Raw genomic sequence first — 18,273 nt, 5'->3', positions numbered from 1 at the left:
TCAATTATTTTTCTTAACCTTTAAGACTGAGACAAATTATTCGATCACAGACTTCACATTTTGCACTTTGGCAACAAAACGCTTATATAAATTTATAATACTGCTTGACTTCTGAGGGCACTAGTACAGATACTGCCCTATAAAATAAAAATATAAAAATACACAAGACAGAACATGAATTCATGTCATTTATTTCAAATCATTTTGCCATTTCACCCTGTGTTTATACCACCTTTAGATATTTCCCTACCTACATTATAAATAGACTTATACATTAAAAATACAACGAGTGTAGTCTCATGTCATGTTTTTTTTTTTTTTTTTTTTTTTTTCTGGACAGAATTACATTCATAGGAAAAGTTATGTTTCCAAGGTAGTATATAAAGTGCTAGAGTGCTTCATTTTGCACGGTGTAAATAAGTTAAAGTGTCTGTGCCTCACAAAATACATATTTATACACATACATCAATCATTTTGGGGATGTGAAGAATTTCTTTTTTCCTGGTTCATTTTTTGGTTTGCTTCTAAAAAAGGGAAAACAATGGTTATGAAAACATGCAATACTAAAACACTCAAGACCAATGAGGGATAGTAGCTTACGGGTTATTGAAAGTGCCACCAAAATGCTTGATTCGACCCTTTATTGAGCCACCGGATGTAGTTTTAGAGTATTTGCTCAACTCAGGAGAGGTCAGAGGTTTAAATATCTTCTCTGTTCCTACACATTCAGAAACAAAGTTAATCAATCAAGGCAAAATATACAGTCTACAAACTGAAAAATACAACTACATTTAAGATTTTAAAGCTATTTTAGATCATAAAAGCAGTTTAAATGGCATTAAAATATGCAATAAGTGAGCAGTTAAACTTTAACCAGCCAATATGTACACTACCTGTCAAAAGTTTTTGAACAGTAAGATTTTTAATGTTTTTTAATAATGTCTTTTCACAATATTACTGCTTTTGCTGTATTTTGGATCAAATATATGCAGGCTTGGTGAGCAGAAGAGAATTCTTCAAAAAAAAACAACAACAACAACAAAAAAAAAAACATTAAATATCTTACTGTTCAAAATAAGTTATTTATTAATTTACTCACCCCCATGTCATCCAAGATGTGTTCATGTCATTTTTTCTTTAGTTGAAAATAAAGGAAAACATTCTTTTGAGGAAAACATTCCAGGATTTTTCTCCATACAGTGGAGTAGAAGTGGGGTTGAAGTCCAAGGGCTCTACACAATCCCAGCTGAGGAATAAGTATTTTATCTAGCAAAACGATCTGCCATTTTCAAAGAAAAATACAAATTTCTATAATTTTTAACCACAAATGCTCGTCTCACACTAGCTCGACCTCACGCATTATATAATTCCACATGCATGAACGTAGGCGGAAATACCAATGCAGTGTTTACAAAGTGAACGTGCAAAGAAAGTCAAATGCCCTTTACAACAAAAAAATTAAAACGATGTCAGATGATTTTGAAGTTTGAGGAGAAAATGAGATGAAGTTTTTATACCTTACCTTTTTGAACTGAAGTACACAGAAAAAGAACTAACTGCCCAACGTGATTACGTAATGCATGAACACACACATTCCAGAGCTAGCGCAAGACAAGCAATTGTGGTTATAAAGTATATACATTTTTAGTTTTAAGAAAATGACAGATCGTTCTGCTGAATAAGAACCTTACTCCTTCGCTAGGATCATGTAGAGCCCTTTGAAGCTACATTGAAACTGCAATTTGGACCTTCAACCCATTGGCCACCATTGAAGTCCACTATATGGAGAAGAAACTGGGATCCTGGAATGTTTTTGAAAGAAACACTGAAATGTTTAGTTCAGAAACAGAATTTCTTGAAAGTCATGAACATCTTAGATGACCCCTTTGTCATCTAAGATGTTCATGACTTTCAAGAAATTATGTTTCTTGAGGAAAACATTCCAGTGTTTCTTTCCATATAGTGGACTTCAATGGTGCCCCCAAATTATCTGTAAATTTTTGTTCTGGAAGTAAACTACTCTAATTTCTTTTCAACTGAAGAAAGACATGAAGATCTTGGATGATGTTGGGAATGAGCAAATTATCAGGAAATTGTCATTCTGGAACTGAACTTCTCCTTTAACTCAACACATGGTGGATACATAATATACCTCTGCTAGTGCTTGGACAGACAATACCGACGTTGGCATCCACCACAGGAGGTACAAGTGGATCCTCCTTATCAGCTAGAAGGCCTTCCCAGAAATCTGAGGGGAAGGAGAGAAACCGAGCTATTACCTGTTGAAACAAAGAAGAGGTTAAATTCTTAAAACATAAAGCTAAATACACAAGGAATGAGATCATATTGAGAATTTCTTGGAACTTACTTTGGGTTGAGTGTTTGTGTCTCTCATAATAGTCATGGGAGAAGGTTCTAGCATCCCATGACCAATGACAGTGGGCCCAAACACTCTAGATAAGTTATTCTGATCCATCTGACACATCGGACTCTGCATTACTCTGAGAAACAAATGAATGTGGATGCAAAACGACTGAGAATGTTTAAAAAAAAAAAAACAACAACAGGTAAACAAAGGCAGTGTCTCGGAAATGTCTGAATTAGAGCAATTTACCTCTGCAAATGTAGCATCAGGAAGGCCAGGGTGTCTTTGTTCGGTTGCGGCAAGTCTTTGATAGTCTTTATTAATGTTTCTACACTCTTGTCTTCATCTTCCATCTCTGTGAGTGAAAAAATGACTATTTTGTCAGAGCCACCCACGGTATCAGATTCAATTACGTTCCCTTGCAAGAGCAATACATCAGGTGAATTATCACTTTATCAACTTTGCTGACTTTAAGGATATCGGCGTACACAAAGCAGGTACATAAACACCTGTAGCAGCGGTGCATTATGAAGGACTTTCTCTCATTTACATGCTACATCCATTCTTGGCCAAGGAAATTAGACAATATGGCTCTCCCCATGACATCCAATCCAATTTATAATTTAAAAGGGAGGTACTTTACCCTGGAGTCATCCTGAATCTATGAGGGCTAGAAAAAAAAAAAAAAAAACTCCATAATAATAGCAGAGGCACCCTGACTGCTCCTAAATCTGCCACTTACCCTCCATTCAGCAGTAGCGACTGAAATTAAAATGCTGAAAAAGACAAGCGCTGGTTTGGGAGATAACGTTCGACATTGATTGTTTCCGAGTCATCAGGGACTTGTCAACTATATCACAAGTAATGGGAAATAACCATCCGCCCTAAATGAATGAGGGTAGCATACGTCCTCGCGCCTCCGGCATACACAAGCGCCAGACGCTTGTTATAGAATCCACCCTCTGCAAAATTGCCACCATTTTGGATAATCTAGTCAGACTCCTCAAAGAATACCAAATTCTGAAAGTCAAACTGAGACTATTAATGTCAAGACAAGATGGGGCTTTTGATAGACTCAATGATGACGGGCGAAAAAAAAGATTTAGGGAGTAAGGACAAGACATTTAGAACAGACAGCGTTAAAAAAACACAACTCATTAACTCCATAAAAGTCAGTGTTCCATAAAAATCTTTTTTTTTTTCCAGCACTTTTTCCCCCGTTTCACTCATTGTTGTAGTCAAGACCAGCTCATTTGAGTTTGAGTCCAGATTGAGACTTGAGTAGGTTGAGAACCAGAAGACAGTAAAGTCTAAATCAGGAGTCCAAATTGATATACACTATTAAAAATAAAGGCGCTTTAAAAAAATTCTTCACAGCGATGCTATAGAAGAACCATTTCTGGTTCCACAAAGAGCCATTCTTTCTTAACTTTTTATAATCTGAAGAACCTTTTTTGCCACAAAGAACCCTTTGTGAAACAGAAAGGTTCTTCAGATCTTAAAGGTTCTTTATGGAACCATTTAGAACAAATAGGTTCTTCTATGGCATCGTGAAGCACCTTTATTTTTAAAGAGTGTATGGTCTTGAACATGAGACATGAGACCAAGTGGTCGTGAGCACTAGAATACTGGTTGCACCTGCCAATGACTCAACTAGTTAGACCAACTGACCCTTCGTAAAGAGGAACGACCAGTTAAAACACCAAATTCGCCATCTTGTCCGACAAACAAATCAGACAGGAGAGTAGATTACAACTTGGGTGGACTTAAACTTGAAAAATGGTGTATATTAGCTTTTCCGCAGTTGAAATAAAATAAGTTCTGATGTTCATTCATATTTATTTCGTACTTCAAGTAAATGAAAATGAAATGAAAAGACGATCGGTTCACGCACTGCTTGAACTGAGGCAATACAGTGATCTGTCATTACACATTAAAGAGACACAAAATGGTATTTATTGTTTGAATTTCTCAAATGACCAAATTTGAAAGCTTTCAAAAGCTTTTTTTCATTTTATACCAGAAGTAATCTGCTCTGTCTTGTCTGTCAGCATGCTGTCACTTTCCTCTTTGTCCCGCGATGTAATTATTACTGTGTGAGAACTTGTGTGGTTTGAGGGAGTCAATTGAATGGTTGTCATATTACTTATTTTGTGTTCCTGATGAAGAAAATCATATGGTTTGGAACAACCAGAAAGCCCTGAATGTACATGTTTGAAGTGTCCTTAAAATAAGCACTGTAAATATTAAATAGTATTTAACCATTAATATTTTAGCCTAAAAGTTCCAAACTTTGGGGGCAGAAATTGTTTTTAAACAGAATTAATAGGGTAGACCGGGTACAGTTGGTACAGCGGTACATTTGAAACGCCTTAAATAACTTGCATGCACAACAAGTCTGATCAGTGATATTTGCGTCGCACATGCGTATTAGCGTCCTCTTCAATCGTGAAAAATGTGCTGTTCTAGTCCGAAGATATCGGCGAAAGTTTTTTTTTTCTACAGTAAGTTTTTCACTTCACCAGATCCCTTCCACAATGATTAGCTTCTCATCCATACATGACTGTTAAAGTTAACTTGCATTTTCGTAAACCTAAATATGTTCGCTAAAAACTGACATATTGCATGATTTTGTGTCTTGCAAGGTCATTGTAAAATCTAAAGAAATGTCTGAGGTGGTCAGCGGGGTACAGTTTAGACACAATGTATCAAATGTTTAGTTGCATGATGTAAGATTACAAGTTAATAGTCACATTCAGACAATATACCTTTGTTTTGAGAATGACCTCTGTTTTGTTTTTATGTATTAATTGTTGTTTTATTTATTGTTTATTAGGTTATTCTTTGCATTTGATCTGTTTTATTATTTTTACATTTGCAATTGTTCAATGTTTTTTACGGTTACTGTTACTATTAAAATGATTAACTGAAATTATTTGTATTATTGTATCGCTGTTTGCCATTACTGTATAATGTTTTACAAATGAACTACTTTTAACTAAACAATCAAATAAAATACTGAATGGAAATAAAAACTGCTGAATAATGCTGAATTTTTAAAGGTATTTTATATTTGCAATAAATTGGTTCGGCAGCTTTACAACATTACGGATGGGTATCTTAACTGTACTCAGGTACTATTCTAACTACCTGACATGGGCACAGTTGGAACAAAAAAAGCTTCTTGTGCTCATGAGCTAATTGTGGCAAATATGACCTACTTATGGATGTTAATAAGTATTTTAGTAGACAAGTAAAGGAAATGTCAAATGGAAAATGACTTTTCAGTCCCTAGTTTTGGTGTGGCAACGTAAGAGCAAAAAGTGTACCAACTGTACCCGGTCTACCCTACTTCTACTTATCCCAGGATGCATTAAAATGATTAAATGCGACCGTTAAGACATTTATATTGTTTATTAAAGTTTATATTTAAAAAAAAATCTGTTTTGACATTTCTCTTTGTCAACAAATTATAGAGCAGCACAACTGTTTTCAATATTGATAGTAAGAAATGCGTCTTGAGCAGCAAATCAGCATATTAGAATAATTTCTGAAGGATCATGTGATACTGAAATGGGGTTATTTTAAATTGTAACAATATTTCACAATATAACCAATTTTATTGTATTTTTGATCAAATAAATGCAGCTTTGTTAAGCATAAGAGCATAATAGTATTATTAAGTTGATATGACTCTTTAGGGTCTTAATGAAAAGTATATAACATACTTTGGTTCAAATTTCTCAGTGGTAGTGTAAAACAACACCCTTTTTTCCTTGTCAAAAACAGCTCCGTTCACAGCGACCCGTTTCAGTGCATGTCGATCACAAGTGATTTGCGTGAACATAAGCGCATTTAGACTGATTTGGGGGAGCATTTCCTTCAAAAACAAAAGTAATCCTCTGCGTCTTCAGCAGCTCAGATATCAGGTGTAAATGATGACTACTATGTTCATTATTACATTCAACAACAGAACACCTCAATCGCTTAGGAGCCATTCTTGTCTACTCCTGCTCCAGCATTGAAACAACGGCGGACTATTCACAGCTCACTCAGAGCGGGTCTGTGCTAAAACGACCATGTCAATCAATAATTGTGGGAGTGGCCTGTGCCAGGAATCTCAGAACAGCCTGATCTGAGAAAGTGATTTTTATCATTATAGGATGGTTGTGTACACAAACTGCCAATACACATTTATATTCACACAACATGTAAAAGTGATTTTACATCCAATGACCCCTTTAAGAAAACTTACCAGAAGCTTCCATAAATGTTCTGTGCAGCTTAAACGTTATGAGAGGCTCCTTAAGTTTTCTCAAGAAGTCTTTGAGGAGTCCACAGACAGCATGAACCTCTTCTACTTTGTGGAGCATCAGCGGGCCTTTCCCGGACACGTATTTCTCCCTCAGTTCCTTCACCAGCCGCTCTCCTCCGGGCACTCTGTAAATACCCTTCTACACACCCCAGTCAGCCATAAAACATAAATGAGATATAGAGAAATTTCATACATCAACTGTACACGCTGTAAGTGGATGTTGTAATGTACTGCAATATGATAGAAAAGACTTGTTTCCTAAATCCAAATTAAGCTTAATTATACACCTCTGATTTTCAACCACTGTAATTATACTTTCGGCTTGAGAAACTATCCCTGTGTTGGTGTATTATTGAGTAAAAACACCTCTTCAAGTCCTCTTCTCTCAATTTCATGAACACACTGAACAATCAGAGAGGGAATCCTTGGGCGTGTGGAGGGGGCAAAGCTCTCTAAAGTCTCCTGTAAGAGGGAAATAAACAGAATTTTTGGCATCTTTACATAAGGATGTGTATGCACACTGTGCACTATGAAGAGTGAATACCTCATTGGGCTGGGCTGAAACATGAGCATTAGGTCTACATCTCTCCACACATAAATGTTTACACTCAGGATGGCTCACAACTCGACAATCTCTGCATTTTACGGCTAACTTCCCAAAGCGAATCCTCTTTCCACATGGCACGCATGTCTCTGGACGAATCACCTAGAAAACATAAACCACTGACATAAAGACTCCATTACAACTGCATTTGGGATTGTTTGAAGCCGCATTTAAACTGTAGTTTGGAAATTCAAAATCGGGGCACCATAGAAGTCCACTATAAGGAGAAAAATGCTGAAATGTTTTACTCAAAAAACAATTTCTTTACGACTGATAAAGAAAGACATGAACATCTTGGATGACAAGGGGATGAATACATTACATGTGAATCTTTGTTTTGGAAGTGGATTTCTCCTTTAAAACAAATTAACAACAAACGTTTTAAACGTATTTATATATATCACATATCACACAATATCGCATATCACACAGGCAGCAAGAGCAATATGACATTAGTTCTGATGTTGTCCTGATCTATCACGAGCTTAAATGTGCTTTTATACAACAGTTTAGTAAATAAGAAGTTGATATTGCATTATATTTTAAACACTATGTTATGTGTTTTTGCTCAATTTTGCAGAGAACATATTACCTCTGAAGCCATAGCAGAATTGTTGCACATCTCCGGCCAACACAGCGGTGTTTAGTTTCTGAATTAATCTGGGTTTTGAACGAATCGTGTGAATCAGTGAATCAAAGCCACATTCATAAAGAGCCTTTTACTTAATTCCTGAATGAATCAGCCATTTGAACGAATTAAATGAGTGAATGACCCATAAAAAACATTTACTGCCACCTGCTGGCAGATTTAGTTTCTTTTTTAGAGTATCATTTCACTAAAAATAAAAAAAATAAAATAATAATAATAAAAATAAAAACATTAAAGGGATAGTTGACCAAAAAACCCCATCATCCTCATGTTGTTTCAAACCTTTCTTTTGTGGAACATAAATTGTATGAACAAAAATACTTGATGTTTCTCAAATCATCTTCTGTTATGTTCCATAGTTCACGTTAGGCTGTTGCAGCCTAAATATTTGTGTAATAAATTCTATTTTGAATCAAATAAAATATTTCTTTCTAAAGCTACAATTTGTAATGTCTACTTCATACTTTCTCATTTAACACAAAAATAGCTTTCAATAATCTTTTGTGGGCATTTTCAGTCAAATTTATTTTGCAATTAATTAGTTTAAAATTTTTTATTGACTGACAGCCCTAAATTCAATAAATTCAAATGTAATATAATATAATATAATATAATATAATATAATATAATATAATATAATATAATCTCTATATTACATGGATCCTTTTCTCAGACTGTCTCAGAAAACTGGTTATCGAAAGAAATTAATACATATTTGACATCTTCCTTTTTTAACCAATGTAATCAATCTCTCTCTACACACACACACACACACACACACACACAAACATACGTTCTTGTCTTAGGACAACTTTGATGAAAGGTTTTGATCCACTTCAAATGTTGACTAATATATTGTATAATAAAAAAAAAAACAAATCAAATAAATGTTTGTTTCATGACTCATGAAACTGCTGCTAAAACCAGACGTGAAAGCCTCACAATATGAAGTACTACTGAACAGCCTCCTACTGTTTTTTGCTGGAATACATGCTGCAAAGTCTTATCCACGGTGGGCGTGAGGTCCTGAGGGATGGCCGGCTCTGGGGTGCTCACCTCCATTTCAGCGACTGTTTCAGCCCCTGTGACTTCACTGTGTGCCCACACAGACGTTTGTTCTGCATGGAGGACTCTGGTTAGTTTGGGAAGGTTAGAATGTGTCATTTAAAGTGACGCCTTTAAGTCTTATTTACCATCAACAGACGGAAAATGTTCATTTCTGAGAGGCCTGGACTGATATTCTGGAGTCTCCTGGGTTATGTCTATTACCATGTGAATTTGACCTCTAGTCTCTGGAGTAGTGACAGACGCCTTCACAACCGTCGTCTCGATTTCCTAAGCACATACACAGACAAACACACACTAAAAATCCATTTGAAGCCAATCATTCTTTCTGCCGAAATGGAAGACCCTTAGAGTAGCATAACAATTGGTTATCTAGCTCGTGTCCACGTTCCTGGACAAATGTACTTTCTCAAAGTGCCAAATTGCTTTGCTTCTCTCTTAGTGATCAGTGCCAGCTGAGTGGGAGTGATATGAGTCCCATGGAGGGAGACAGACAGGACATGGTCCACTGCTGTTCTCATTCGAGCAGTGTGGCGGCGGGTGTGGGCAATATGATGGCAAGCAGTCGGATGAGGGACTGATGAACGAACAGGCTGATGAGAAACGACACCAGAAAAGCCTAAAGAGGAAATATGATCTCCCTGCTAATAGGAAGAAAAAATAAATAAAAAAATGCAGGAGTCACAAATTTCACAAAACATATCTTGTGTTTTCTAAATGTGTGTTTAGCTAAGATGAACTGTTTCATTAAATGGTAAATGACAATTTAGGATTATTGAAGATTTTAAAGGGGTCATCGGATGCCCATTTTCCACATGTTGATAGGATTCTTTAGGGTCTTAATGAAAAGTCAATACTATACTTTGGTTAAAATTTCTCAAGTGTAAAACAACACCCATTTTACCTTGTCAAAAACAGCACTGCTCATAGAAAGCCATTTCAGTGCATGTCTCTTTAAATGCTACGCCCCGCCCCCTCTTCCATAGGGAAAGAACAGTTTCCTGAAAGACTATAAACTTTAGCCCCATTAAGCCTTGAAAATTGCTAACTAGCAGATTATAAGAAAAAAAGCGATTAGCAAAGATTCATTAAAAAAAAAACCCTTATACTCACTTCTTCTGTAGGTGAAGTTGGATCACGAATGATTTGCGTGAACATTGATGCATTTAGGACGATCAGCATTTCCATTTAAAAAACAAAAGTAATCCTCTGCGTCTTCAGCGGCTCAGATGTTGGGAGTAAATGACGACCACTATGTTCATTATTACATCGGAACAACGGAACACCTCAATCACTTAGGAGACATTCTTGTCTTCTCCTGCTCAGGCATCGAAACAATGGTGGACAGTTTATAGCTCACACAGGGCGGGTCTAAGGTAAGACGGCAATGTCAATCAACAATTGTGGGACAGCCTTGTTCTGTGAGACGTCACACAGCACAGCCAAGAATCAGAGAATGGCTTGATTTGAAAAAGGGGTTATGATTTATAGGGATTTAAAAAAAAAAAAAAAAAAGAAAAAAACACTGGGTGGATATTTATCATTATATGGTGGTTGTGTAAACACACTGCCAACACACCTTTCAGTTCAAACAACATATAAAAGTGAATTTTGCATCCGATGACTTTAAATACTAAACTGACTGAAATTAACATGGTGCCTTAACTCAGAAGTTACAAATGATGTGAGGAAAAAAAATTCAATATTCAAGATTCAAATACTTTCCGCTTAAAATATTTCACTTTTGGTGGATTTGTTTGTACTGTAACAAAACAACTGAGATAAGAAAAATCAATAGTAGCTTTAATAAACTTCTACCAACCTTTTCCAGTGGTCTAGGCCCCAGTAGATCTCCTGAACGCCCGCTTACTCTTCCCCGTTTTTGAATTGGAGGACCAACACTTGGGCCCATTGACGAACGCTAAAAAACAAGTGGTGATGAAGTGAGACACATTAAGGATAAGCACAAAAGTATATATACTAGCACTTCACTTATTCCATTTATTCATACATTTCAAAAATTTTAAAGGAAAAAATTAACTATAATATGATTATTTTATGTGATTATAATTGTAAAAGAAATCAATGCTTGTATTCACCAAGAATGCTGTTATGTGCCATATTGTTAGAAAAGATTTCTATTTTGAATAAAGGCTGTTTTTAACTTTTTATTCCTCAAAAAAAAAACATAATAATAAAAAAAAAAATAATAAGGAAGCACAACTGTTCCAACATTGATAATAAAAGTAATAAATTATCATATTAGAATGATTTTTGAAGCATCATGTGGCACTGAAGACAATAAAGTAATAGCTGATGACAATTCAGCTTTGCATCACAGGAATAAATTAGACTTTAAAATATGTTAAAATAGAAATCCATGATTTTAAACTGTAATAATATTTCACAATATTACTGTTTTTTTCTGCATTTTTAATCAGGTAAATTCAGCCTTGATGAGCGTAAGATAATTCTTTAAAAACATTAAAAATGTTACGACTGTCTTATGAATCTTGATTCCAAACTTTTGAACGGCAGTGTATATATAAATCTTCTTTGAACACCAAATCAACATATTAGAATGATTTCTGAAGGATCATGTGACACTGAAGACTGGAGTAATGGCTTAAAAATGTAGCTTTGCCATAGCAGGCATATATTACTTTTTAAAATTTATTAGAATAGAAAACATTATTTTACATCGTAATAATATTTCCACAATATATACAATACGAAAGAAAAACAGTAATTAACTAGAAAACTGACTAGAAAACTGGCACTTACTCTTCTCTCACGAGCTCTTGACTTGAGAGGCTTAACAAACGCTGTGCTGTCCAAGTCCTAGAAATCATACCAGCAAAATAATTTTTAGAAACAATTGTTTAGATCTTTTCTGTGATTTTTATGCACATGCACTTTTCTTGGGTCTGACAATAATCCTACAGCATGAATAAAAATGAATATGATACTCCACCAAATCATCATCCGTTCTGTCATAACTAATGTCAGAATGTGACAGGAAGGAGGACTCATCAATCACTGATAACCTGATATAAAGACACAAGATGGAAAACAGCATTGCAAAATGGGGGAAATCTCCAGGAAAATTAAGAACTATATAAAGAGCTTGCTGAACGCTGAGGTACCGTTTTCCTCTGTGCTGTGGGACACTGGCTCCTTTGTGACTGAAGCTGGTCAGCATTGACCTCTGCTCATCATTGAGACAAGCATTTGACTTGCTGTCATGAACCAATACGTCACATATCAACTGCATCTGACGCTCCTGCCAAATGAATTAATGAGCGAGAAAGATACAGTATCCTCAATAAACTCTCATAAGAATGGTCAATAAATCCCAGAGAACTTCTGTTTTAAATATCTCTATGCACATTAACACATGAGTCATGACCGCCCACATTCACATGGCCCTGTACTCAATGCCCTCCAGAGAGTCTATATGTTAGTCATGTAATGTGGCACTGGCCAACTGGGCAAAGTTTTGCTTGTTGGCTTTGACTTCAACATTTACATACAGTCTTAAAGGTGCAGTATTAATTTAATCATTTAATTCAAGAGGGTGAAAAACAACAACAAAAATTTCACTAACCAGGCACTGGTAGTCTGCCTCGGCTTTGTAGCGTTTCTTAATCTCCACATCCAGCTGGTTTCGAGCATGCTTGAGTTTGACCTCCAGAGCTGCTCTGGCCACATCAGACTTTACCAGGAGCTCCTTCTGTTTTTTCAGCTCCAGCTCTGCATGAAGCCATTTTTTCCGGACAACTTCAAAGTTCCTCACCACCTCAATGAACTCTTTGGAGATAAAAGACAACTGGTGAGATTTCAGTATGGCAAAACATATATGTATACAGATCAAAGAATGACTATCAAGACAAAACATGCTTAAAAGCAGTGTTTTTTTTCTTTTATAATTCTAGAACAAAGATATGAAGCTGTTACAGAAAGTTTAACAATAAAAAGTGGGTAATTTGTGGTAATTCACTTTCATCCACTTTCATTTTTTTTCCCTCAGAAATAAAAATGTATAAAATGTATTCTTGGCTTTCAAAAGCTCTGTTGAATAAACACACTCTATTCACTTTTCAGATGTCAAATTATCCCTTATGTTACACTGAAATTTACTTTTCAATATTTATAGGAAAATAACAGTCATTTCATATTATTGTATTTTACCGGTAATGAATTTAATATAGTCCTGCAAAGGACTGGACATCCATCCAGACATATTACTGAAGTACAAAACATCTGTTTTATGACACAGTGGGCATACAACTGTCAGATGATGGCCATCCAGGACAGGTTTAGGTCAAGTTGGAGATTAATTAGACCACAGCAAAAACACAGTTTAAAAAAATAAAACAAACAAACAAACAAACAAAAGAAAAAAACTACCCTACTACACTACTATCTTAAGTGAATACTTTATTCAGCATTAACACATTAAATTGATCAAAAATGATCAAAATATAGACTTTATAAATGTTATTTTTATTAATTAAAGAATCCTTGAATACATATGGTATCCACAAAAATATTATGCAGCAAACTGTTTTTAATGCAGATAATAATAAGAAATCTTTCTTGAGCAGCAAATCAGCATATTAGAATGATTTCTGAAGGACCATGTGACACTGAACACTGGGGTAAAGGATACTGAAAATTCAGCTTTGACATCACAGGAACAACATGACATTGAACTAAAAATAGAACGAAATAGAAAATATTCCATTACTATTTCAAAATATTACTGTTTTAACATTTGATCAGATAAATTTAAACTTGGTGAGCATAAGAGACTTTTTAAACAAAACAAAACAAAACAAAAAAAAAACAAAACAAGAAATCTTATGGACCCCAACAAACTTCTAAATGACAGTAACATTAAAAATGGTTAATATGTTTATGTGGGGTCTGAAACAGAGTTTGAAACACATCATTACTAAAGCAATCATAGACTCATGCAAACTATGTTTTCACAAGAGAAAAAAGCACACAAGAAAAAAAAAAAAAATAATAATAATAATAAAATATATATATATATATATATATATATATATATATATATATATATATATATATATATATATATATATAAATCTCAAAAGCACAGCATGCCAACATGCACACAATACATCACTGCAAAAACAGCCATCTGCACACCACGCAACATGACGGAGGCCTATTACATGTTTAGGGAGAAAAAAAAAATGCTTTTCAGATGACAGACATATTGGACCCAAGGGACAAGTTTCTTATTTTATTTTTTATAGCCCCATATAAAATAAATAATAAAATAAACAGGGCCTATAATATCTTACCGAGCTCAGAGTTTGTCGCTTCTTCTATAGCAAGCCTTTGTAAGCACAAACTGAGAACTTCTCGTATAAACTGATCCCCCATTGTCACGTCAGTTAATGTTCCCGCATCAAACTCAAACAAACGCCTTTAAATGCGTCACGTGAGTGAACGCGGCCTGGGTCACATGAAGTTGCTCCAACTGCACATTGGACTTCAGCTGTTTTGATGCGTATTTGGACTACTAAAAACGGATTACCATCCCGGAAGTCCATCTATCAGTAACACCCGAAAAGTTCTTCATCAATTTGTTTTCAAAGCAGAGGTAAGAGCTTTTATTTATCAAAGGTGTTTTTAAACTGTCATTACATCTGCCATAGTAGGCTATTTGGAATAGCACCTGCTGTATTTTTTATTTATTTTATTTTTTAATTAGTATAATTTTTAATATAGTTAATATCATTAATAGCCTAGCTTGAACTACCTGGTAATCTGGACTACCTAGATGATTTGAGTAAATGGCACTGTGGAAAATGGTGTTTGTTTGTTTGTATTACTTTAGATAACTTTAGTCATCAGTTTAACTAATTTTGATTTAGTCAAAAGTAACGTTAAACAAAATTTCCATAGCTATCAACTTTGGTCTACATTAACGTTACCTGATTGTACACCAGTTAATATTACATTATATTATATGATGATACAGAATTCCTAATTTAAGATCATTTTGAAAACGTGTTTAAAATAAGAGTAACTTAGATATAAACAAAGTAATGGCAAGCTATTACTCTTATCTCAAACCAAAGCCGTCTTGAGTGCTCCTTGCCTCCTTCAAGGTTTCTCTCGGCCCTGATCCACTGTAGCCAGTAGAGGGCAGTCGAGGCATTTTGTGTTGAGCATCCAGGATTGTTGTACCTTCACCATATGAGGCTGTGTGAGTTTGCCAGTGATTAGGGTGGTGTTTGAGCAAAGCTTTGTTGTGTTTGCTTGACTCAACGCTGTTCACAAGAAAATAAGCTTCTCTGTGATATCATGCTCTGAGTCTCCACTGCAAATGCTCCATTACACAAATAATGGGTTCTGCTGCTACTGGAGTCACTTTAATTTAGCACCCAAAAATCTTATTACAGTCATTTTTAACATGGCTGCTTTGAGCATAGGAGATCAAGAGCGGCGGTGTTTGGAGAGACTGAATTCAATTTTGCAGGAAATAAAAGACTTGCAACACCAGGTCTTTCTCATTGTTAAAAGTTTAACTGCCTTGCTAGACCTTGGTCACTATTGCATTTGAATTTTAGTGCTATCTTTAGTGCTGCCATGGGCTTCAAATGTCGTCCTTTGCATAGCAATAGATGCAGTGGTGCTGCTTGGTCCTGATGGTAAACATTTGGCTTTAGCAGTGTTGCACTGGACTAGATTGATCTGCTTTCTTGTTCTCATCTAATATTTAAATGGTAAGACTAGAAGTAATGTATGATAAATGATCTTGAATGAGCTGTCTTTGTTTATTGGACTACCAATATTGTTTTTCTTACTGCATTACAATAAATGTAGGGTTAATATGAAATTACATTGAAATAATAGGTAATATTTAAATCACAACATCATATGTTTTTCAGTTTTCTACTAAAGGGGATAAAGGCGCTTCATATATGCACTCTTTGTCTTTGTAATCCACTGTTTGCAGTGAGTTTAGAAATGCAGTTTCCTCCCTAAATTAAAGCCCCTACGTCCTGCGACATTGATAAAAATGTAATTGTGATCGGGTGCGCTGTGTGGAATGCAAAATCTGTTTTTCTCTGAGGGCGCTGGGATATTCGCATTGTTTAGAACCCACAAAATAATCAGTTTCTGATGGCAAATGCACATTTGCTTTAGCAAGTCAGTGTCGCGTTAATCTTGGGAAAACATTTATAAAAGAACCTAATTTGTTTTATAAATAGACATGGCAGGCATTTGTTTTCTGATAAATATATTATCCGACATCATTACAGGAAATATATCCTTTAAATACACCTTTTCCTTGTACTCCTCTCTTTTTTTCTGAAAGATGTTAAGTTATGTTAATTTGACCGGGAGTCTACAGAATAGAACAAATAGATTTCAGGAGCTCCGTACATAAGCATTAAAAAAGCTATTTATGGTCTGTTGCTTAATATTAATGTTTGCTTAACACTGCATTGGCTCATTAGGAAACTTATTGCCTTTGGCTCAGTATATACACAGCTCAGCAGATGAGATGCTAATCTGAGGACCAGAGATGAATGTGTTTGATACTAGTCCCTATTTAGTCAACACGGTTTTACTGAATGAGCCATTTCTCTCTTTAAGTATTTACCCGGAGAGGCGTTCTGAGAACAAACCTCGATCTGTTCATCCTTTTTATGAGATCTGCTGTCCGTGAATGTAAAAGTGAAGATGAAGGATGTGTCGGACTTGTATAAGCACAGATTGTCACATAAAAGCTGTTGAGACATTGTAGTCCTCCCATGAGCATGCAGGGTCAAATCTGATCAGCTTCATGTCCTAAACCGTAATTCCTTCCTAACTGACCTGTGTAGTAAAGAGAAAGCAACCGAAAGCAAAAGCCTAACACAAACAAATGAAAACTTATGTTTTTAGATCCTGACTTTTTGACCTCTTTGTGCCAGAATGCAGTGATAGATATTCTGAAGTGATTTCAGTAATGATCTTTCAGCCTGTAGACTGTGTTTTTCAGTTCAGTGAATCCAAATTTTCAGTCCAGTACCCCGTCCACCTCATCTACCTCGTCTCTCAACAAAGCACTCATGATTCATTTAAACAAGTGTGACTTCAAGTCAAAAGCATGCTAGAAATAAATATGAACACAGAGCTGGGACTCCCCTGTGCTCTGTGTTAATACTACCAGTCAAGAGCAAACCATAACAGGACCAAAAAATAAAATAATAATAAATATAGCTGCAAGCAGCAATTAAAAGGCCAAGCACTTGTTGTAACAAGCTGTCTTTACTTACTTCGTAAAGACCAGGGTTCTCCAATCCTGCTCTTGGAGAGCTACCTTCCTGCAGACTTGTGCTGTGTTCACGCCATGTCGTAGTTACCGTAATTCCACGATGACGACACGTGACATTTTACTCATAGCTTTCCATGTTGTCGGATTCAGAGGTAGCACCTAAGTAGTGCCAAAATGAACCTGGCGGCTGTCAGGTGGTACAGTCACTGGTCCAAGTAGTAACTCTCTTGAGTTAACAAGTTGTAATTACGAGTTCAGGAGCACATGAGGGCTTTGGCATTGATATGTTTGCCATAGAAACACATAGTTTAGCTCGAGTAGAATGTCACATGTTGTTAGCTTGGAATTCCAACATGGTGTGAACACAGCTTTGAGTTCCAACCCTGCTTCAACACATCTGTCTATAATTAAGTAGCCCTGAACACATTGATTAGCTGGTTCAGGTTGGTTTGATTAGGGTTGAAGCTGAACTTTGCAGTATGGTAGCTCTCCAGGAGCAGGATTGGAGACCCCTGTTAAAGACGTGTTGATATAGAATTTTACTACAAAACTCAAAAAGGCCGACACCCGAAAAAGGCTGACATCAGTGTTAATTTTCACAGCAAATTTTGATTTAGTTTTAGTCATAGTCTTTTGACTAAAATGCCATTTAGTTTTAGTCGTATTTTAGTCATCTGAATTGTTTTTAGTTTTAGTTTAGTTTCAGTCTGCTATATCTCATAAGATTTTAGTCTACTCAGTCTACAGTAGATTTAGTCGGCTAAAATCTAATAAATTCAGTTACAATGTAATGCATTCATTAAGCATTTCTCTAAAATGACCAAACTCATTGAATAGGTTTGATATGAAGGTTTTATAATGATAGACACAGATTTAACTGCTGTAACACGCAACATGCCTATATATTTAAAATTAAATGAAACCACTTCTCATAAAGAAACAAGAACATGGGCTTCTTTTCAATGAA

The 18,273-nt window shown here is 35.5% G+C and overlaps 1 protein-coding gene across 2 annotated transcripts; it reads right to left on the bottom strand.

Moving 5' to 3' along the window:
- Positions 1–23: 23 nt before the first annotated feature.
- si:ch1073-416j23.1 (rac GTPase-activating protein 1) lies at positions 24–14,520 on the bottom strand. Of its 2 annotated transcripts, none has more exons than XM_051119899.1 (16): positions 13,190–13,310; positions 12,606–12,808; positions 12,145–12,281; positions 11,973–12,045; positions 11,783–11,839; positions 10,821–10,919; positions 9,127–9,268; positions 8,906–9,051; positions 7,225–7,386; positions 7,047–7,142; positions 6,621–6,819; positions 2,615–2,720; positions 2,369–2,501; positions 2,153–2,279; positions 601–718; positions 24–524 (listed from the first exon to the last, which is right to left on the bottom strand). In XM_051119899.1, exons 1-16 carry the CDS (start codon positions 13,239–13,241, stop codon positions 470–472), a joined length of 1,905 nt encoding a protein of 634 aa, XP_050975856.1. In that variant the 5' UTR covers positions 13,242–13,310; the 3' UTR covers positions 24–469. The 2 variants fall into 2 exon arrangements, with proteins under 2 accessions (XP_050975856.1, XP_050975855.1); XM_051119898.1 differs by lacking the exon at positions 13,190–13,310 and adding an exon at positions 14,335–14,520 and having other exon boundaries at positions 26–524.
- Between the last annotated feature and the right edge of the window lie 3,753 nt (positions 14,521–18,273).

Source organism: Labeo rohita, chromosome 9 (assembly GCF_022985175.1).
Source record: "Labeo rohita strain BAU-BD-2019 chromosome 9, IGBB_LRoh.1.0, whole genome shotgun sequence".
NCBI classification, from domain to species: Eukaryota; Metazoa; Chordata; class Actinopteri; order Cypriniformes; family Cyprinidae; genus Labeo; species Labeo rohita.
This window is presented reverse-complemented; position numbering and strand designations above follow the sequence as displayed.